At 37.5% G+C, this 24,207-nt stretch overlaps 1 protein-coding gene across 1 annotated transcript; it reads left to right on the plus strand.

The window, feature by feature from the left end:
- The first annotated feature begins 306 nt into the window (after positions 1–306).
- Positions 307–23,523, plus strand: LOC124152988 (neuronal acetylcholine receptor subunit alpha-5-like). Its single transcript, XM_046526080.2, has 3 exons — positions 307–1,251; positions 8,075–8,481; positions 23,337–23,523. The coding sequence occupies exons 1-3, from the start codon at positions 307–309 to the stop codon at positions 23,521–23,523; spliced, it is 1,539 nt and encodes a 512-aa protein (XP_046382036.2).
- The last annotated feature ends 684 nt before the right edge of the window (positions 23,524–24,207 follow it).

Consider the following 24,207-nt stretch of genomic DNA (forward strand, 5'->3'; position numbering starts at 1 on the left):
TGTTTAATCTTTTTCCTACTTAAATCAAATGCATTGATGTTTACACAATGCTTCATAGTGACATCGTGATGTGTGAAATCAATGTCGTTGTGACAACGAGAAGACATATGTAATCATATGTATTTCTATCAACACGACAAACTACCCATAATTACCACTGACTTTAATCCGCCCAGTTGTGCTTGGGGCTTTAAGCACGAGTTATTTCATTCACATTTGTCAGTAACACCATCTTTTCCTTACTTCAACATGTTATGTGTCATTGTTGGAATCTATTTTGGTCTTTACTGTGTTCAAGGAAGCAGCATGGAAGCATCATTACACCAGCATATTTTCAACAACTATAATAAACGTGTCCGGCCTGGAGATGTAGGCGAAGCTGTGAATATATCTGTGGATGTGGTGTTGGATTACCTCCTAGGTTTGGATGAGAAGAATCAGATGTTGTCAACAGGGATGCATTTTATTGTTAAATGGGTGGATAAAGCCTTATCGTGGAATGAAACCGAATTTCCAGGTCTGCATGAAATATTTGTCCCAGATACACAGATATGGATTCCTGAAATCGCCATCCCTAAAGCCTTGAGAACAAACCTTTACCTGAAAGCGGAGAATTACTTAGCTAACATTAAATCAAATGGAACTGTAAAATGGGTTCCTAACTTCACCGGAAATACCCAGTGTTCAATAGACACAACAAGATTTCCATTTGACAATCAAACATGTCTTATTACTGCTTCGGTATGGGTATATGAGACCAAACAAACACAAATTGTTGAGACGAAAGTTCTTGTTGAACCCTCAGTAAAGGAAAATGGACAATGGGAGGTTAGTTCCGTATTAGGAAAGCTGGTTCCAGACAGGAAGCAACGGAACGGTATTGTTGTGACTCTGAACATCCGACGGCGACGAGAGTATTACTTGGTCAGCTTGATATTACCTGCTGTTGTAACCTCCTTTTTGAACCCCTTCGTGTTCCTGTTGCCGGCTGAGAGTGGGGAGAAAGTGGGATTGGCCACGACACTGATGCTTTTCTACTCCGTCATGCTGAGCGTCATTTTTGGTAGCATCCCCGCTAACTCCCTGACCATGCCTATATTTGGGATGTTTATTGGAGGACAGCTCATATTGTCAGCTCTATCAATCGCCTGTACGGTAGTACTTCTGAAGCTGAGGCCAAACAACAGAGATGAGGCAGTGGACCCGAAGACTGAAAGGCCAGAGGATGGGAACAAAACAAAGATTAACTGCGTTTGGAAACGAATTGAAAATATTTTATTTTCTGTTTTTGTAATAACTGGAATTGTATTATGTGTAACAGTCTTCGTTCTAATGCAAACATGACGAGTGCATACTACTTATACACAGCAATGAGATGGATTTGGGGTTATTATTTGTGGTCATCTTACCGTATTGGTGTCTGTATAAAAGAACAGCTTTTGCTGTTAATAAGGTATGGGAAAGTGACCTTGTATGTTCTGTGAAATGATGCAAAGGATTAGAGACTACATCAGCATCTGATATCTTTTGAGCTTTATATTTGTGGCATAAATCTTTTCGATGTATTGTGATATTGTATATAATATCATAGTTTGTGGGTTTTTCTAATATATGGTAAATTGACCTTGTGTGATATCTTATAGTATCCTTGATACGATACCTTTAGTATAATGACCGATATATTGTACAGCTTTTGCTATATTTTGTCAAATAATATGAATAATTAAGACACTACGCTGACGTCTGATATCTGAGGGCTATATTTTTTTGCCTATTACTATTGTTAGGTCTTCTGGGTGTACTGTGATGGTGTATATATAAGCTAAGTGTGTGTTTTCAATGAGGTATTGTGAAGTGATCTTGTATGCCATGCGCATAACAACCAATGTATAATATTGGTACTTTGTTGCTAAGTGTGGTAAATGTAATATTTTCTCTTATATTGAGATAATCATGTATGTGCAGTTTCATCGCGTAACGTAAAAATATACTGTCGTACATTCTGCATGAATTTCAGAAATTACTCTATTCTAAATGGTCAGTCGGAGGTATCAAATCATAATAATCTTCAGTGGAGACAGCTGATTTGACGGCTTCATCACCACATAAGCGAGAGAGGGTATAATATTCTCAAGCATTATATTGCTGCTTGCAAGAGTCAACCACACTAGATTATGTCACTTGGCCGATTGTGTCTCAACGAAGCCCGAGGGCGTTGCTTATGTTTTCGATGAAGACTCGACTATTTACCAATCCAAAGCTAGAAGTGTGTTGAATTTGGTGTTACATTCACCCATTTCGAAAAGCAGAAATATCTTGTCGCAGCGAGCGTTTAAAGATTTTAAAAGTAGTGTAACAGCGCATATAGTTATTAATTTTTTATATTTTTCACAAATTAACCTTAACAGAGGAAATGTTAAAATCACAGATCACTAGCCACAGCTGTATACGTCGCTCATAGTGCAACTAGTCAAATGCAGTGACTCACTTAGTAAAGACATACACGCGAACGTTAAATTACATGATCATAGATACGGTCAGCAGGCACCGTGTAAATGCCATGGTCAAGTGTTGATGTGTATTCCCTTCTCAACAGCCACGATTTAAAATATGGGCTAAAACGTAATTAAAGTCAATTAACGAGATTACTGTCTAACAAACCCACTGATCTCTCGTACAAGACGTGGTGAAGCACTGACAAGTGTGTTATTTAGCAATAACAAACCCCTTCTTCACTCATAACAAACTTGGTCGATCGCTGAAAAGTATTCCCTTGCCAGCAGATATTTGTTTAACCACCTTATCATGAACATCTGAGAGAAACTCTCAGGCACACTTGCTTGAATAAACCCAAGGAACTCACACATCTCTCCTCTCTTGTTTCATTGTTATTATTGTATTGAAAATGTTAGAGTTAACATTGAATCGGGGACTGTGGTATTCTCAAGCTCTCATGTTAGTTCTAACATGATATTGATATCTTTACCTTGTAATACGCAGATATTTTCCAATGATGTTTTATGTGTATTGCCTCGTATGTTTCTCCAGTTTATCTGTCTTTAATGTACAAAGCAAATATTCCTGTACTATATTTCAACACCTGCGACTATTTTCCCAGTCTATGTCTATTATTACCTGTTCAACATACTATACGTGTATAAAATCTTGTTATACGTACATTGGCGTTGCCTAAATGTAACTTAGTAACAAAACGCTGCCTGGAGTTAACACAGCTACTTCAAAGAATGGTGCCCATCAAATGTTGTATGAGTAGATTTACCAACTAAACACGCTTACAGAATAGGCTATTAAGAGCAACACATTTTGTATTTTTATGTTTTTGTCATTATGTATAAGGGGCGGTCGGGTAGCCTAGTGGTTTAAGCGTTCGCTCGTCACGCCGAAGACCCGGGTTCGATTCCCGACATGGGTACAATGTGTGAAGCCCATTTCTGGTGTCGCCCGCCGTGATATTGCTGGAATATTGCTAAACGCGGCGTAAAATTCATTCACTCATTATGTATAAGGATTTTGATATTATACAAAGTTACATTACTCAAACAGTTACAAATGGTACAGCACAGCCTATACATGAATTTCATTACAGTAGTCATATTAATTTAAATTAGGTGTTTTCTGTCATATTTCACAAAAATGTACTTTCAAACCCGCATTGTTTAAATATACACTTACAATATTCTCTCAATTTCATGATGATGTCTAGCTCAGCATCTATAGCAACTGCACGTAGTCAATAGCAACATCGGCTTCATAATACATTACCATTGTCACCAACATAATTATTACTGAAACTTACGATTCTATCACTGAAACGGAGCTATAGTTTTTACCTTCTACCTTCGTATCTTAAATCAGATCAATCTCCCTGCTTATACTAAAGAATTTGCCGAAATTATTATGTTGTACGTGTACAAATTATTACCAATACTACTGGTATTAATATTTACCATCCTGACAAGAGTAAATATCATCTTTCTCATCTTGCGCAGTTTACCGTATATGTTCTACGTATGTAGTTTTATCAATCAAATTAATATTTAGACAGTCATAAATCCTTTACCGTGCTCAACCAAATAGGTATGACATGTCACACATAGGATTGTCATGTACATTGTACCATACCTGCTGCATGAAGATGTTATGATCAGTCAATTTATCTGAAAAGGAAGGTTATTTATCATTACAGACATTACGACAGTAACTGTTGCATACTTTGTATAATGGTTCTGTGCGCATTTACCATAATTCTCCAGCATCATATACATTGCTTTTATTCCCAGACATACATTGAAACTGTGTCAGGATATTATTATTATTATTATTATTATTATTATTATTATTAATATTAGCATTATCATTATTATTATTAGCATTATTATTACCATTATTATAAGCATTAGCATTCTATGTCATCATATATGAATTAATGTTTTGGGAATTAAATTTCAACGCACATGCTTGAATAAACTAAAAGCTCTCTTTTGTCTCAGGGCTAGCCCTCTATATCAAATCTCCGATATCGGAAATGACAACAGTATAATGAAATCCTGTGTAGGACAAATGTGATGGCCTGTTGAGCTTTTCCATCTCCCAGTGACGGAAAAGATAGGAATCAAAGAAAACGAAAGTCAGTATGTTTAAGTTAATTTGGGGAATTAGCATTAAGATTCTATTGTCATGTTGAACTTCTTTATAACTTTTAGTCAATATGACGGCAAAATTATTGTAAAATGAAATGTTTTGGCGTTTTGCAAATTACCTCAGTGAAACTTTCAGTGATATTACACATTGACTGATTTTACACATTGACTGTAACATATACAAAAACAGAATCCCGACATGTGTGCTTGTTCACGCCTAATGAGGAGTTACGTTTTGACAATAAAAACATGGGTAGAAATGGGAAAACTTAGTTAAACTTGGCATGGAATATTCCAACCACTACTCCCTATATTATCAGAATGGCGACGAAAGATGCAATGATGTCACTTTGTGGTTTCCACAGAAACAAAGTCAGTCCCATTAATATGTTACACCCGTTACCTCAATATGACGGCAAAATAATTGTAAAATGACTGAAATATTTTGGCGGTTTGCAAATTACCTCAGTAGAAACTTTCAGTCATATCACACATTGGCTGATTTTACACATTGACTAAAATATATACAAAACGGAATCCCGACATTTGTGCTTGTCAAAAGCAGAACGCAAAAGGAGTTCGTCTTATCAGGAGTTACGTTTTGACCAAAAAAACATGGGTGGAAATGGGAAAATATTCCCAATGATGTCACTTTGTGGTTTCCACAGAAACAACGCCAGACCCATTAATATGTTACACCTGAAAGCAATGACAAACAACCCATATCGTCCAGGGTACTTCGCAATTTGACTTGATTCGATCGTAATAACTGAAGTGATATCACCGTGTACAGCCGTAGTGAAGCCAACCATTTAGACGCCAAGAGAACAACTTCAACGAGAAAAATGTAGATAATGCGTCAATATTTACTGTGATATGAAAATTTAACCCACGAATCAGTGTAATCCATGCAGTCAATAAGGTGTTTTTGTAGGCCAGTAGGTTGTGTGTTCGCTTTCTGCCATCCACCTTATCAGGCTCCAGTTCTTGGTAAATGAGTGAGTGAGTACGGTTTTACGCCACTTTTAGCAATGTTCCCGCAATGTCATGGAAGTGGGCTTCACACATAGAACCCATATGGGGAATTAAACCCGGGCCTCTGGCATCTCGATCGAACCTTCTAACCACTAGGCTATCCCACCTCCCTAATGATGAGGTGTAACGTCGCGTTCATAATTATTCAGACACTGTTTTCTGAGCCAACCAGTCCTTTGCGGCACCAGGCTGGCTGGGTAACAACAAGTGCCATCCTCTAAGGGCATTTGGTATGGTGTGTTCGGGGATCCAACCCCCGACCTTCTGCTCTCCGGGCAGACGCTCTTTCCACTACACCAAGGACGCGGCACGGAATGATAGGTGTACTCAATGGATAAAGCGGACTTATGAATAATAAAAGGACATTGAGTTAGTGATTGATTGAGTGAGAATGGTTTTATGCCGCTTTTAGCAATATTCCAGCAATATCACGGCCGGGGACGCCCGAAATGGGCTTTACAACTTGTACTCATGTGGGGAATCGAACCCGAGTGATCAGCGTGATGAACGCTTTAACCACCAGGCTACCCGACCGCCCAGAAGGACATTGTAATCACCACAGTACCACATATTTTACTCTACGGCAGCATATGAAGCCTAAGTGATTGGAAAATACGTGCACTGGCACTCTATTCAAAGTGTATTTCAGTCTTTGATATAAAGTCAAATGTGTGGTTTATGAAGTGGCGCATAGACCGGTTAACATTGTTCAATAAAGCACTACATCACTATGCAAGCCACGTTCGCTCGGAAGTAGGTGTGCATCCTGTGGACGTGCAAACACGAAGGTTCGTATTACCATTCTCGCGCTTGATCAAACATTGGAGGTAGCACATGAAATTAAGTGTACAGTACGCATATATTTTATTCTACGGCAGCATATAGAGACTAAGTGAATGGAAAATACATGAAGTGGCAATGTATTCAAAGTGTATATTTGTCTTTGATATACAGTCAATGGTGTGGTATATGAAGTGGCGCATAGACCGGTTAACATTGTACATTATAGCTCCACATCACTATTGTACGCTCGGAAAGTAGGTGTGCTTCCTGTAGACGTGCAAACATGCAAAGGTTCGAATTACCATTCTTGTACCCGTGCGTTTCACAAATGTGGTAAATGTCTTAGGTATGTATTACTTCGAGCTTTTCTACCGGAAGAGGCTGACACGTCATATTGTAACTAATTAATGTCCAAAGCAGCATTAATCCATACTCACTGATCATGCTGGGAGGACGTTGGACAGTATCATACCACAACTACATCTCGGCCCGGTTTTTACTCGATTTATAATTGGTTGAATATTGGCTTTGCTGGGAATAGAATATGTAATAAAAGAAAAAGAATCGGTTGTACATTTGGACCAGCGGACATCTTTTACGATTAATAGACATTAAATACCAAGTTTGAAAACATGCTAATGTTATCAGAAACAGGCAGTTGGTTTACAGATGCTTCATAATGACATATATTGATATTTCTGACATATGTCCTAATCTGCTCCTTAATGTCACAGTCAAATATTTGATTGCCATGCCAAACATTATATTCCTGAGTAGAAAAAGGGTGTTTAATCTTTTTCCTATTTAAATCAAATGCATTGATGTTTACACAATGCTTCATAGTCACATCATGATGTGTGAAATCAATGTCGATGTGACAACGAGAAGACAAATGTTATCATATGGATTTCTATCAGCACGACAAACTACCCATAATTACCACTGGCTTTAATCTGCCCAGTTGTGCTTGAGGCTTTAAGCACGAGTTATTTCATTCACATTTGTCAGTAACAGTGTCTGTTCCGCGATTCAACATGTTATGTGTCATTGTTGGAATCTATTTTGGTCTTTACTGTGTTCAAGGAAGCAGCATGGAAGCATCATTACACCAGCATATTTTCAACAACTATAATAAACATGTCCTGCCTGGAGATGTAGGCGAAGCTGTGAATGTATCTGTGGATGTGGTGTTGAATTACCTCCTAGATTTGGATGAGAAGAATCAGATGTTGTCAACAGGGATGTATTTCATTGTAAAATGGGTGGATAAAGCCTTATCGTGGAATGAAACCGAATTTCCAGGTCTGCATGAAATATTTGTCCCAGATACACAGATATGGATTCCTGAAATCGCCATCCCTAAAGCCTTGAGAACAAACCTTTACCTGAAAGCGGAGAATTACTTAGCTAACATTAAATCAAACGGGACTGTAAAATGGATTCCTAACTTCACCGGAAATACCCAGTGTTCAATAGACACAACAAGATTTCCATTTGACAATCAAACATGTGTTATTACAGCTGTGATATGGGTTTATGAGACCACACACACACAAATTGTTGAGACGAAAGTTCTTGTTGAACCCTCAATAAAGGAAAATGGACAATGGGAGATTATTTCCGTATTAGGTAAGCTGGATCAAGACAGGAAGCAACGGAACGTTATTGTTGTGACTCTGAACATCCGACGGCGACGAGAGTATTACTTAGTCAGCTTGATATTACCTGCTGTTGTAACCTCCTTTTTGAACCCCTTCGTGTTCCTGTTGCCGGCTGAGAGTGGGGAGAAAGTTGGATTGGCCACGACACTGATGCTTTTCTACTCCGTTATGCTGAGTGTCATCTTTGGTAGCATCCCCGCTAACTCCCTCACAATGCCTATATTTGGGATGTTTATTGGAGGACAGCTCATATTGTCAGCTCTGTCAATCGCCTGTACGGTAGTTCTTCTGAAGCTGAGGCCAAACAACAGAGATAAGGCAGTGGACCCGAAGACTGAAAGGTCAGAGGATGGGACCAAAACAAAGATTAACTGCGTTTGGAAACGAATTGAAAATATTATATTTTCTGTATTTGTGATAACTGGAATTGTATCATGTGTAACAGTCTTCGTTCTTATGCAAACATGACGACTGCATACTACTTATACACAGCAATGAGATGGATTTGGGGTTATTATTTGTGGTCATCTTACCGTATTTGTGTCTGTATAAAAGAACAGCTTTTGCTGTTAATAAGGTATGGGAAAATGACCTTGTATGTTCTGTGAAATGATGCAAAGTATTAGAGACTACATCAGCATCTGATATCTTTTGAGCTTTATATTTGTGGCATAAATCTTTTCGATGTATTGTGATATTGTATATCATATCATAGTTTGTGTGTTTTTCATATATATGGTAAATTGACCTTGTATTATATCTTATAGTATCCTTGATACGATACCTTAAGTATAATGACCGATATATTGTACAGCTTTTGCTATGTTCTCTAAAAAAAATATGAATAATTAAGACACAACGCTGACGTCTGATATCTGAGGGCTTTATGGTTTACTGTGATGGTGTATATATAAGCAAAGTGTGTGTATACAATGAGGTATGGGTAAGTGATCTTGTGTGTTCTGTTAAAAGATACAATGCCATGCACATAACAACCAATGTATAATATTGGTACATTGTTGCAAAGTATAGTAATTGTAATATTTTCCCTTATATTGAGATAATCATGTATGTGCAGCTTCATCGCGTAACGTAAAAATATACTGTCATACATTCTGCCATGAATTTCAGAAATTACTCTATTCTAAATGGTCAGTCGGAAGTACCAAATCATAACAATCTTCTGTAAAGACAGCTGATTTGACAACTTCATCACCACATAAGCAAGAGAGGGTAAAATATTCTAAAGCATTATATTGCTTTTGCAAGAGTCAACCACACTAGATTATGTGACTTGGCTGATTGCAAGTCAACGTAGCCCGAGGGCGTTGCTTATGTTGTCGATGGAGACTCGACTATTTACCACGTCAAAGCGAAAGGTGCGTTGAATGTGGTGTTACATTCACCCATTTGACAAAGCACAAATATCTTATCGCAACGATGATTTAAAGATCTTAAAAGTAGTGTTACAGCGCATACAGTTATTTTATATTTTTCACAAATTAACTTTAAATCGCAAATCACTAGCCACAGTGGTATACGATGCCACTAGTGAAACGCAGTGACAGTCATTTAGTAAAGAAATACACGCGAACGTTAAAGTACATAATCAAAGATACGGTCAGCAGGCACCGCATCATTGTCAGCTCCCTCCTTCCTTCACGTGTAAATGCCATGGTCAAGTGTTGATGTGTATTCCCTTCCCAACATGCATAATTTTAAATATGGGCTAAAACGTAATTAAAGTCAATAACGAGATTACTGTCTAACAAACCCATTCTTCTCTCGTACAAGACGTGGTGAAGCACTGAAAAGTATGGTTTTTGGCAATAAAAAAACCCTTTCTTCTCTCATAACAAACTTGGTCGATCGCTGAAAAGTATTACCTTGCCAGCACATATGTGTTTAACCACCTAATCACCAACATCTCCTTTGGGTTTCAGTCTCAGGCACACTTGCTTCAATAAACCCAAGGAACTCACACATCTCTCCTCACTTGTCTCATTGTTATTATTGTAAAGAAAATGTTCGAGTTCAGTTTGAATCTGTACTGTGGTATTTTCATGCTCAATCTAATCTGTACAAATACATGTTAGTTCTAAATGGTTGATATTGATATCTTTACCTTGTAATACGTGGACACTTTCCACTATTTGTTTAACCACCTAATCATGAATATCTGAGAGAAACTCTCAGGCACACTTGCTTGAATAAACCAAAGGAACTCACACATCTCTTCTCTCTTGTTTCATTGTTATTATTGTATTGAAAATGTTAGACTTAACATTGAATCGGGGACTGTGGTATTCTCAAGCTCTCATGTTAGTTCTAACATGATATTGATATCTTAACCTTGTAATACGCAAACACTTTCCAATGATGTTTTATGTGTATTGCCTCGTATGTTTCTCCAGTTTATCTGTCTTTAATGTACAACGCCAATATTCCTGTACTATATTTCAACACCTGCGACTATTTTCCCAGTCTATGTCTATTATTACCTGTTCAACATACTATACGTGTATAAAATCTTGTTATACGTACATTGGCGTTGCCTAAATGTAACTTAGTAACAAAACGCTGCCTGGAGTTAACACAGCTACTTCAAGCAATGTTGCCCATCAAATGTTGTATGAGTAGATTTACCAACTAAACACGCTTACAGAAAAGGCTATAAGAGCCACACATTTTGTATTATTATGTTTTTGTCATTATGTATAAGGGGCGGTCAGGTAGCCTAGTGGTTTAAGCGTTCGTCACGCCGAAGACCCGGGTTCGATTCCCGACATGGATACAATGTGTGAAGCCCATTTCTGGTGTCCCCCGCCGTGATATTGCTGGAATATTGCTAAACGCGGCGTAAAATTCATTCACTCATTATGTATAAGGATTTTGATATTATACAAAGTTGCATTACTAAAACAGTTACAAATGTTACAGCACAGCCCATACATGAATTTCATTACCGTAGTCATATTAATTTAAATTAGGTGTTTTCTGTCATATTTCACAAAAATGTACTTTCAAACCCGCATTCTTTGAATATACACTTACCATATTCTCTCAATTACACGATGATGTCTAGCTCTGTATATATAGCAACTGCACGTAGTCAATAGCAACAACGGCTTCATAATACATTACCATTGTCACCAACATAATTATTTCTGAAACTTACGATTCTATCACTGAAACGGAGCTGTAGATTTTACCTTCTACCTTCGTATCTTAAATCAGATCAATCTCCCTGCTTATACTAAAGTATTTGCCGAAATTATTATGTTGTACGTGTATAAATTATTACCAATACTACTGGTATTAATATTTACCATCCTGACATGAGTGAATATCATGTTTCTCATCTTGCGCAGTTTACCGTATATGCTCTACGTATGTAGTTTTATCAATCAAATTAATATTTAGACAGTCATAATTCCTTTACCGTGCTCAACCAAATAGGTATGACATGTCACACATAGGATTGTCATGTACATTGTACCATACCTGCTGCATGAAGATGTTATGATCAGTCAATATTATCTGAAAAGGAAGGTTATTTATCATTACAGACATAACTGTTGCATACTTTGTATATTCATTCTGTGCGCATTTACCATAATTCCTCCAAAATTATATACATTGCTTTTATTCCCAGATATACATTGAAACTGTATCAGGATATTAGTATCATTATCATTAGCATTGTATGTGATTATTTTATATGACTTAATGTTTTGGGAATTAAATGTCAACGCACATGCTTGAATAAACTGAAAGTTCTCTTTTGTCTCAGGGCTAGCTCCCAATATCGAATCCCCGATATCGAAACTGACAACAGTATAATGAAATCCTGTGTAGGACAAATGTGATGCCCTGTTGAGCTTTTCCATCTCCCAGTGACGGAAAAGATAGGAATCAAAGAAAACGAAAGTCAATACGTATAAGTTAATTTGGGAATTTAGCATTATAGACCGGCAGCCCAGAGCACTTTGGATAAACGAACAAGGTACCAATATCCGAACACAGGAACATTTACTGTGTCACCCAACATATTCATATATGGATGTCTGCCGGGGAGCCCCTGCTGCGTGTGGCCCCTGGCCCCCCAAAAGAAGGGGCCATTCAAGGGCTTGATCAAACATTGGAGGTAGCACATGAAATTAAGTGTACAGTACGCATATATTTTATTCTACGGCAGCATATTGAGACTAAGTGAATGGAAAATACATGAAGTGGCAATGTATTCAAAGTGTATATTTGTCTTTGATATACAGTCAATGGTGTGGTATATGAAGTGGCGCATAGACCGGTTAACATTGTAGAATTAGCTCCACATCACTATTGTACGCTCGGAAAGTAGGTGTGCTTCCTGTAGATGTGCAAACATGCAAAGGTTTGAATTACCATTCTTGTACCCGTGCGTTTCACAAATGTGGTAAATGTCTTAGGTATGTATTACTTCGAGCTTTCCTACCGGAAGAGGCTGACACGTCATATTGTAACTAATTAATGTCCAAAGCAGCATTAATCCATACTCACTGATCATGCTGGGAGGACGTGGGACAGTATCATACCACAATTACATCTCGGCCCGGTTATTACTCGATTCATAAATTGTGTGAGTGAGTGAGTGAAATTTAACGTCACATCGGCAGTATTTCAGCCATATCGCGACGAAACAGTTATAATAATTATATTTTGATTTAATAAAAAGCTGTCAACAATGGACAGTAAGATAACTAGAATATAACAGTTTCAATTGTAAAACTATTTGAGAACAGTTAAAACAATACAATTATAATCAACAATACAATATAAAAATGGGCTATTGATCACCAGCAACCAAAGTTAGGCCATCTTAAAAGGGACCGAGGGGACTTACATTACTTCTGCTACCTGCACGGCTCCCCAGCAGGATTTACGCCGACCCTTCAGATGCTGGTAATGGTATGCAATTTAGCAAACCGTTAAAATAAACAAATATACTACGTTTAAAATCGAGATAAGAATAAATGTACTTTGAATGATGTGGTCTTACATATCCTCTCAGGGGGACAATAATTTTATGCTACTTCAACCCCCTTTGAGAATATAGCCACTGACAATCCAAGTTACAAATTATATATTACCAATATATAATATAGCTATTTACACAATTCAAAATTTATCAAAAAGTTGAATTTCTTTTAAAAAACCTATAATTAAATGACTGAGTGAGTTTATTTAAAAGATCCTTAATAGATGATGCTTTGAAATATTGATCCCTTGTGATGGCAAAATCAATACAGTAAAGCAGGACATGCTTGACCGTGATTCTCTCATCACAAGGGATACAAAATGGATGATCCTCACTTTTCAGAAAATATTCGTGTGTATATCTGCTATGGCCAGTGCGACATCGTCACATTATGACCTCTTCAAATCTGGACTGACAGCCCAAGTAGGTGTAACCGATATTTGGTGTAATTTCATGTAATTTATTGATACCTACCTGGGTGTCCCACTTCTTTTGCATCAGACCTCGGATATAACATCTGATGAGAGGTTTGATATCAGTGTATGGGATACAAAGTGGTGTCAGAATCGGCCATTGTGTTCCCAGTGATACCAACATTGCTGGGTAACCAACAGAAAACGATGTCGCGTTGGCCAGTAGAAAGATCATTCAACAATTCGACAATTTGGATGCGTGGCTGACATGTTTTTAATAGCCTGGAGGCAAGAAATAGAATTGAAAAAAATTATGAAGTTGTTATGTTTCGATTGTCGTCTGTTGATGTATTTAAGTGCTGTTAAAATAGCCTTTGCCTCTGCTGTAAAAATTGAACAGTTTTCTGGTAATCTGGATGAGATAATCCTTGAACAGCCATACATTGTTGAATATTGGCTTTGCTGGGAATAGAATATGAAACAAAACGAAAAAATTGGTAATACATTTGGACTAACGGACATCTTTGACGAGTAATAGACATAAAATACCACGTTTGGAAAACATGCTGATGTTATCAGAAACAAGCAGCTGGTTTACTAATGCTTAATAATGAAATATATTGATGATTTCTGACACACAACCCTAATGTACTCGTTAATATCACAGTCAAATATTTGATCGTCATGTCAAACATTATATTCCTGAGTAGATAATGGGTGTATAATCTTTTTCCGATTTAAATCAAATGCATTGATGTTTACACAATGTAATATAGTCACATCGTGATGTGTGAAATCAATGTCGTTGTGACGACGAGAAGATATATGTAATCATATGTATTTCTATCAGCATGACAAACTACCCATAATCACCACAGACTTTAATCCGTCCAGTTTTGCTTGAAGCTTTAAGGACGGGTTACTTCATTCACATTTGTCAGTAACAGTGTCTGTTCCGCGATTCAACATGTTATGTGTCATTGTTGGAATCTATTTTGGTCTTTACTGTGTTCAAGGAAGCAGCATGGAAGCATCATTACACCAGCATATTTTCAACAACTATAATAAACATGTCCTGCCTGGAGATGTAGGCGAAGCTGTGAATGTATCCGTGGATGTGGTGTTGAATTACCTCCTAGGTTTGGATGAGAAGAATCAGATGTTGTCAACAGGGATGCATTTTATTGTTAAATGGGTGGATATAGCCTTATCGTGGAATGAAACCGAATTTCCAGGTCTGCATGAAATATTTGTCCCAGATACACAGATATGGATTCCTGAAATCGCCATCCCTAAAGCCTTGAGAACAAACCTTTGACTGACAGCGGAGAATTACCTGGCTAACATTAAATCAAATGGAACTGTAAAATGGGTTCCTAACTTCACCGGAAATACCCAGTGTTCAAAAGACACAACAAGATTTCCATTTGACAATCAAACATGTCTTATTACTGCTTTGATATGGGTATATGAGAACAAACAAACACAAATTGTTGAGACGAAAGTTCTTGTTGAACCCTCAATAAAGGAAAATGGACAATGGGAGGTTATTTCCGTATAAGGTAAGCTGATTCCAGACAGGAAGCAACGGAACGTTATTGTTGTGACTCTGAATATCCGACGACGACGAGAGTATTACTTAGTCAGCTTGATATTACCTGCTGTTGTAACCTCCTTTTTGAACCCCTTCGTGTTCCTGTTGCCGGCTGAGAGTGGGGAGAAAGTTGGATTGGCCACGACATTGATGCTTTTCTACTCCGTTATGCTGGGCGTCATCTTTGGTAGAATCCCCGCTAACTCCCTCACCATGCCTATATTTGGGATGTTTGTTGGAGGACAGCTCATATTGTCAGCTCTGTCAATCGCCTGTACGGTAGTTCTTCTGAAGCTGAGGCCAAACAACGGGGATAACGCAGTGGACCCGAAGACTGAAAGATCCGAGGATGGGAACAAAACAAAGATTAACTGCGTTTGGAAACGAATTGAAAATATTTTATTTTCTGTGTTTGTAATAACTGGAATTGTATTATGTGGAACAGTCTTCATTCTGATAGAAAAATGATGACTGTATACTACTTATACACAGCAATGAGATGGATTTAGGGTTATTATTTGTGGTCATCTTACCGTATTTGTGTCTGTATAAAAGAACAGCTTTTGCTGTTAATAAGGTATGGGAAAGTGACCTTGTATGTTATGTGAAATGATGCAAGGGATTAAGAGACTACATCAGCATCTGATATCTTTTGAGCTTTATAGTTGTGGCATAAATCTTTTCAATGTATTGTGATATTGTATATAATATCATAGTTTGTGTTTTTTTCTAATATATGGTAAATTGACCTTGTATTATATATTTTAGTATCCTTGATACGATACCTTAAGTATAATGACCGATATATTGTACAGCTTTTGCTATGTTCTGTCAAATAATATGAATAATTAAGACACAACGCTGACGTCTGATATCTGAGGGCTTAATTGTTTTTTGCCTGTTTCTATTGCTAGGTCTTTTGGGTGTACTGTGATGGTGTATTTATAAGCTAAGTGTGTGTTTTCAATGAGGTATTGTGAAGTGATCTTGTATGTTCTGTTAAATGATACAATGCCATGCGCATAACAACCAATGCATAATATTTGTACTTTGTTGCTAAGTGTAGTAAATGTAATATTGTCTCTTATATTGAGATAATCTTGTATGTGCAGTTTCATCGCGTAACGTAAAAATATACTGTCATACATTCTGCCATGAATTTCAGAAATTACTCTATTATAATGGTCAGTCGGAGGTGTCAAATCATAATAATTTTCGGTGGAGACAGATGATGTGACGGCTTCATCACCACATAAGCGAGAGCGGGTATAATATTCTTAAGCATTATATTGCTTCTTGCAAGAGTCAACCACACTAGATTGTGACTTGGCTGATTGTGTCTCAACGAAGCCCGAGGGCGTTACTAATGTTTTCGATGAAGACTCGACTATTTACCAATCCAAAGCTAGAAGTGTGTTGAATTTGGTGTTACATTCACCCATTTGGAAAAGCCAAAATATCTTATCACAGCGAGTGTTTAAAGATTTTAAAAGTAGTGTTACAGCGCATATAGTTATTGATATTTTAATATTTTCACAAATTAACCTTAACAGAGGAAATATTAAAATGGCAGATCACTAGCTACTTCGCTCATAGTGCCACTAGTCAAATGCAGTGACTCACTTAGTAAAGACATACACGCGAACGTTAAATTACATGATCATAGATACGGTCAGCAGGCACCGTGTAAATGCCATGGTCAAGTGTTGATGTGTATTCCCTTCTCAACAGGCACGATTTAAAATATGGGCTAAAACGTTATTAAAGTCAATAACGAGATTACTGTCTAACAACCCCATTCATATCTCGTACAAGACGTGGTGAAGCACTGACAAGTGTGTTATTAAGCAATAACAAACCCCTTCTTCACTCATCGCTGAAAAGTATTCCCTTGCCAGCAGATATTTGTTTAACCACCTTATCATGAACATCTGAGAGAAACTCTCAGGCACACTTGCTTGAATAAACCAAAGGAACTCACACAACTCTCCTCTATTGTTTCATTGTTATTATTGTATTGAAAATGTTAGACTTAACATTGAATCGGGGACTGCAGTATCCTCAAGCTCTCATGTTAGTTCTAACATGATATTGATATCTTTACCTTGTAATACGCAAACACTATCCAATGATGTTTTATGTGTATTGCCTCGTATGTTTCTCCAGTTTACCTGTCGTTAATGTACAAAGCAAATATTCCTTACTATATTATAACACCTGCGACTATTTTCCCAGTCTATGTCTATTATTACATTGTTCAACATACTATACGTGTATAAAATCTTGTTATACGTACATTGGCGTTGCCTAAATGTAACTTAGTAACAAGACGCTGTCTGGAGTTAACACAGCTACTTCAAGCAATGTTGCCCATCAAATGCTGTATGAGTAGATTTACCAACTAAACACGCTTACAGAATAGGCTATAACAGCCACACATTTTGTATGTTTATGTTTTGTCATTATGTATAAGGGGCGGTCGGGTAGCCTAGTGGTTTAATTCCCCGCGTTCGATTCCTGACATGGGTACAATGTGTGAAGCCCATTTCTGGTGTCCCCCGCCGAGATATTGCTGGAATAGTGCTAAAAGCGGCGTAAAACCATACTCATTCACTTATTATGTATAAGGATTTTGATATTATACAAAGTTACATTACTCAAACAGTTACAAATGGTACATCACAGCCCATACATGAATTTCATCACCGTAGTCATATTAATTTAAATTAGGTGTTTTCTGTCATTTTTCACAAAAATGTTCTTACAAACTCGCATTCTTTGAATATACACTTACCATATTCTCTCAATTACATGATGGTGTCTAGCTCTGTATATTAGCAACTGCACGTAGTCAATAGCAACATCGGCTCAATAATACATTACCATTGTAACCAACATAATTATTACTGAAACTTACGATTCTATCACTGAAACGGAGCTATAGTTTTTACCTTCTACCTTCGTATCTTAAATCAGATTAATCTCCCTGCTTATACTACCGTATTTGCCGAAATTATTATGTTGTACGTGTACAATTATTACCAATACTACTGGTATTAATATTTACCATCCTGACAAGAGTAAATATCATCTTTCTCATCTTGCGCAGTTTACCGTATATGCTCTACGTATGTAGTTTTATCAATCAAATTAATATTTAGACAGTCATAAATCCTTTACCGTGCTCAACCAAATAGGTATGACATGTCACACATAGGATTGTCATGTACATTGTACCATACCTGCTGCATGAAGATGTTATGATCTGTCAATTTTATCTGAAAAGGAAGGTTATTTATAATTACAGTTATTACGCTAGTAACTGTTGAATACTTTGTATAATGGTTCTGTGCGCATTTCCCATAATTCTTCAACATAATATACATTGCTTTTATTCCCAGACATACATTCAAACTGTATCAGGATATTATTATTAATATCATCATCATCATCATCATCATCATCATTATTATTATTATTATTATTAGCATTAGCATTAGCATTAGCATTAGCATTAGCATTAGCATTGTATGTCATCATATATGAATAAATGTTTTGGGAATTAAATGTCAACGCACATGCTTGAATAAACTGAAAGCTCTCTTTTGTCTCAGGGCATGCTCCCAATATCGAATCCCCGATATCGGAAATGACAACAGTATAACGAAATGCTGTGTATGACAAATGTGACGGCCTGTTGACATATATTGATGTTTCTGACATATTTCCTAATCTGCTCCTTAATGTCACAGGCGAATATTTGATTGCCATGCCAAACATTATATTCCTGAGTAGAAAAAGGGTGTTTAATTGTTTTCCTATTTAAATCAAATGCATTTATTTTTACACAATGCTTCATAGTCACATCATGATGTGTGAAATCAATGTCGATGTGACAAGGAGAAGATATATGTTATCATATGTATTTCTATCAGCATGACAAACTACCCATAATTTACCCTGACTTTAATCCGTCCAGTTTTGTTGGAAGTTTTAAGCACGAGTTATTTCATTCACATTTGTCAGTAACAGTGTCTGTTCCGCGATTCAACATGTTATGTGTCATTGTTGGAATCTATTTTGGTCTTTACTGTGTTCAAGGAAGCAGCATGGAAGCATCATTACACCAGCATATTTTCAACAACTATAATAAACATGTCCTGCCTGGAGATGTAGGCGAAGCTGTGAATGTATCTGTGGATGTGGTGTTGAATTACCTCCTAGATTTGGATGAGAAGAATCAGATGTTGTCAACAGGGATGCATTTTATTGTAAAATGGGTGGATAAAGCCTTATCGTGGAATGAAACCGAATTTCCAGGTCTGCATGAAATATTTGTCCCAGATACACAGATATGGATTCCTGAAATCGCCATCCCTAAAGCCCTGAGAACAAACCTTTACCTGACAGCGGAGAATTACTTAGCTAACATTAAATCAAACGGCACTGTAAAATGGATTCCTGACTTCACCGGAAATACCCAGTGTTCAATAGACACAACAAGATTTCCATTTGACAATCAAACATGTGTTATTACAGCTGCGATATGGGTTTATGAGACCACACACACACACAAATTGTTGAGACGAAAGTTCTTGTTGAACCCTCAATAAAGGAAAATGAACAATGGGAGGTTATTTCCGTTTTTAGGGAATCTGGTTCCAGACAGGAAGCAACGGAACGTTATTATTGTGACTCTGAACATCCGACGGCTGAGCCGAAACGACCGCAGTGTGACAATGGACCCGAACACTGAAAGATCATTCGATGGGGTCAATTGCATTTGGAAACGAATTGAAAACCTAATGTTTTCGGTGTTTGCAATAACTGGAATTGTTTTATGTTGAACAGTCTTAATTCTAATGCAAGCGTGACGACTACATACTAATTATGGATTCGGGTGTATTATTTTTTTCATCTTACCGTATTGGCCTCTACATAAAAGTGCAGCTTTTGCTATTAATAAGGTATGGATACGAGACCTTGCATGTTCTGTGAAATGAAGAATTAAGACAGTACATGGGCATGAGATATTTTGGAGTGAGTGAGTGAGTGAGTCTTGAACAAGTTATACAATATTTATAAAAAGATGTTGACGTAGGACAGTATAATAACTAGCAATATTTCACAGTTTGACTTAAAACTAGTTGTAGTTCATTAACAAAACGATTAATGGGCAGCGAAACGTTATGAAAATGGGGCCATTGGTCACAAGCAACAATGTGATATCTTTGAGCTTTGTAATGGTGACATGTTTCTGTGGTTTAGGTGCTTTTGGTGTTCTGTGAGGGTGCATATAATAGTTAATTGTGTGTTTTAAATGTCTATGGAAAAGGGATCTTGCATGTTCTTTAAAATTATACCAAGAATGACGACACTACATTTGTGTGCTTCATATTTATGATATATTTCTGAGATTGAGATCTCTATGATAGTGTATATTATAGCTAAGTTTGTGTTTTTAATAATGTATGTCGAAGTGATCTGGCATTTTCCATGAAATGATACCATGACTTAAGGCACTACATCATCATGTGATATCTTTATGTCGTTTAGGTCCTTTTGATGTATGGTGCTGGTGTATTTAATATCGCAGCTTGTATTTTTTTATTCATGGTAAGTATACCTTGTGTAATGTATTGATATTTATGTATTTGATAGTATCCTTGATACGATACAGTACGATTAAGGACCAATTTATTCTGTCACTGATCTGCGTCTGACTGCAGTAAATGTAATACTCTCTTCATGCATGTATGGGATAATCATATTTGTAGTTTCATCGTTACATAAAAATCTAGTCATAAATTCATCCATAATTTTTAGGAATTACTCGATTTTGATTGGTCAGTCAGAGGTATGATATGAAAATAATCTACGGTGGAGACAACTGAATTCATCACAATAAAAGCGAAATGGCATGATAGTCTCTATCAGAACATCGCTTCTCGTAAGAGTCAACTAAATCAGGTCAGATACCATTGTGTTTGACGTACAGCATTAGAGAAATAGGTAGGTAATGTTATACGAGGAGAGGTGTGGGGTATAAATCCTTGGGTTTTGCTTGAATAAACCCAATGAACTCTCCGCTGTCGTTTCAAGGCAAGAAACATTTCAACAAGCGATATGTGTATAAAGTCTAGATTTACGAACATTGGCGTTGCGTTCATCTACCGCAGTTACAAAAAGGTTCCAAGAGTTAACACAATTAAATAGCAACTTTAGGCAATGCTGCAGATCAAACTTTATATGAAAAGAATTCCCGCTCTTGTGCGCTTACAGAATAGCCTGTAACAACAACGCATTCTGTATTTTCGGGTTATATCTTCAATTGAAAGAGTTTTAGAATAGTATACAAAGTAATGTTTCTCGTACAGCAAAGTCTATATCGTGAAGTTCATTACCGTAGTCATTTATATAAGTTGTTGACATCTCTCACATTTCACGAAAATGTACATTCAAACACGTCTTGTTTAAGAATACAATTACCGCATTCATGTCCTTATCTGTTATTATCTAGCTCCGTATGTATAGGAAAAACACGTTGTCTACAGCAACATTACCTTCGGAATAGTGTTAAAAGCGGCGCTAAACCCAACTCACTCACTCACTCAATCACCCACCTTTTGGTATATATTTTAAAGCCCCACCCTGACTATTAATATCCCGCAAGGTGGCGGTGTTTCAGTTGCGAACAGTAACTATCAACGTAAACACAAGCGAGTGTCGAGAGAAGTCTTTTTTGCACGTTCATGATGACCCTCAAATTTCGTATCAGCTTGAATGACAAACCTTGGATACCACAAATGACTCCATAACCAGATGTAAGTCAATAAATATCCCGTAGTTTTATCAGAAAATATGGAATTGGTCGTGCTTGAGAGTCTGCATCAATCACAGTGGGCGGAGCTTATCTAGGGTCGCGCTATAAATAGCAAAGCACATGGCCATGTGGACACATGTGATGTATTTGTGGCTAAATTGTATTGTGGTGCATATATTTACTGATGAACAGTAGCACAACAACAGTTTCAGTAAATGTAACAGGTTCGATGCATAAATACGACAATGACGTTGGTTACATAAGTATTAGCGACAAGATCCTTCTTTCACACTGGTTATCATAATACACAATAATTAGATTTATTTTTATTTTTTTATAGACTGTAATAAATAGATAGATTTTTCAACTTATGTTTTGGAAGAGGCTTTAATTAATTTTAGACACCAGAATAAGCGCCAATACTTCTCACCTTGACAGCAATATTTGAATGTGCATGTGTATCAACATAACAATGCACACAACCAACTGATAAATAGGTAACGAAATACAACTAAATATTTTGACCTATATTAAGCGTATCTGGATAAAATGTACATACGATCAATGCAAAATCCAATACATTTATTTTCAGTTCCTTTCAGTCGTCTAAGGCGCCACGATTCGCTGTGCAGAGTTGCGTCCCTTGGGCACCCCAGAAACCTATGATTTTGGGTTCGAATCCCGGTTGGCCCCGATTATGTTTCTTCGTTGTCAGCATCATACCCGTGCTCGTGGGTTTCACAAAAGTGGTAAACGTCTGAGACCTGCATCACTTCAGGCTTTCCTTCCACATTATGCTGACACGCCGTGATATAACTGGAATACTGTTAAAAGCGGCGTTAAACCCAACTCACTCACACAATGGCATACTGTGGCGTAATTATGATAGGCGCACATAACTGTTATATACGGTACAAGGGAAGATTACTCTTGTCTTATGTTATCAGTTCGGAGAAGTGAAGGAACAATCGACATGTTGTTCCATTGTTCCAATGAGGGTCCATTGGCCTCCACATACAAACTGTCCAAGAGAGAGGTTCTAAAAGCTCCAAGACAGAGCCTTAAGCCTTGATGGTGTATTGTGTCTATTTAGTCTAAATTGCTTTTTCACGCTCCAACATAGACAATGGAACCATAATCTATACTGAGAGGCACAAATAACGCATACTCAAATTTAAGTGTCAATCATTTTTTACTGAAATGAAATATACAAATGACAATCAATACAACTGACTAAAGATTACACTGATGAATTTCATGAACAGTTACTGTGTGACAAAGAATTAATGTATATGAAAATGACGTCAAAGGCGAGTGGTGTCAATAACGAGTATGTCCTCCTTGTGCAGCAATGCACGCTTTGAAGCCGGCGAGGCATTGAGAGACACTGTCGACGAATTGCAGCCTGAGGAATACGTCTCCAATGAGGCAGAAGAGCTTGAGTCAGTTGTGGAACCGTCTGTGGAGGATTTTGTTGACACGGCGGCCAAGTTCGTCCCACAAATGTTCTATAGGGTTCAAATCTGGGGACCTTGAAGGCCAGTCCAACCCCTTAACGTTGTTCTGTTGCAAGAAGGCATTTGTTATCCTGGCTGTGTGAGGCCTTGCATTGTCATGTTGAAAGACATGGCGACGTAAACCACGTTGAGTCAGTAATGACAGCAGAACAGGCTGTAGAACGTTGGCAATGTAATGTCTGGCATTAAGGTTCCCCTGAATAACAAGAAGATCCGAGCGGAAATTTGCATTGATTGCTCCCCAAACCATAACACCTCCACCTCCAAACTGATCACGTTCAATAACACATGGTTGTGTAAATCGTTCATGTTGGCGTCTGTATACACGTAAACGTCCGTCAGGGTAGCTGACTGTGAAACGTGATTCATCAGAAAAAACAACTTGTCTCCAATCTCTACCACCGAGATTACCTCCACCAGCTGTCCATCGCTGCCGTGCTAGCCTGTGTGCCTGAGTCAAGATTTGTCCACGGTAGGGTCGTCGAGGACGGTCCCTTACGCTGCCTGTGGTTCTCAACCACTCATGCAATCTCGATATGGTCGTTTGATAGCAATGGAAATGAGCAGCAACTTGTTCTTGGGTACGACCAGCATTTAACATCCCGATTGATTCACTACGCTGATCCTGCGTTAACCGTGGCATTGTGTAGGCAAGTGATGGCAAAATGTCATGGTGTGCATTTATAGGGCCTACCTTTGAGGT

The sequence above is a fragment of the Haliotis rufescens genome, unplaced genomic scaffold (assembly GCF_023055435.1).
Source record: "Haliotis rufescens isolate VD_foot unplaced genomic scaffold, xgHalRufe1.0.p SCAF_21, whole genome shotgun sequence".
Lineage (NCBI taxonomy): Eukaryota > Metazoa > Mollusca > Gastropoda > Lepetellida > Haliotidae > Haliotis > Haliotis rufescens.

What these genes read in the sequence shown, in the direction of transcription:
- LOC124152988 (XM_046526080.2), top strand. Translation starts at nt 307, where the DNA reads ATGGAAGCATCATTACACCAGCATATTTTCAACAACTATAATAAACGT. An exon ending in ACAAAACAAAGATTAACTGC is followed by an intron (nt 1,252 to 8,074) that starts GTTTGGAAACGA and finishes CCCTCAATAAAG; the next exon opens with GAAAATGGACAATGGGAGAT. An exon ending in GTGGACCCGAAGACTGAAAG is followed by an intron (nt 8,482 to 23,336) that starts GTCAGAGGATGG and finishes CTCCTTGTGCAG; the next exon opens with CAATGCACGCTTTGAAGCCG.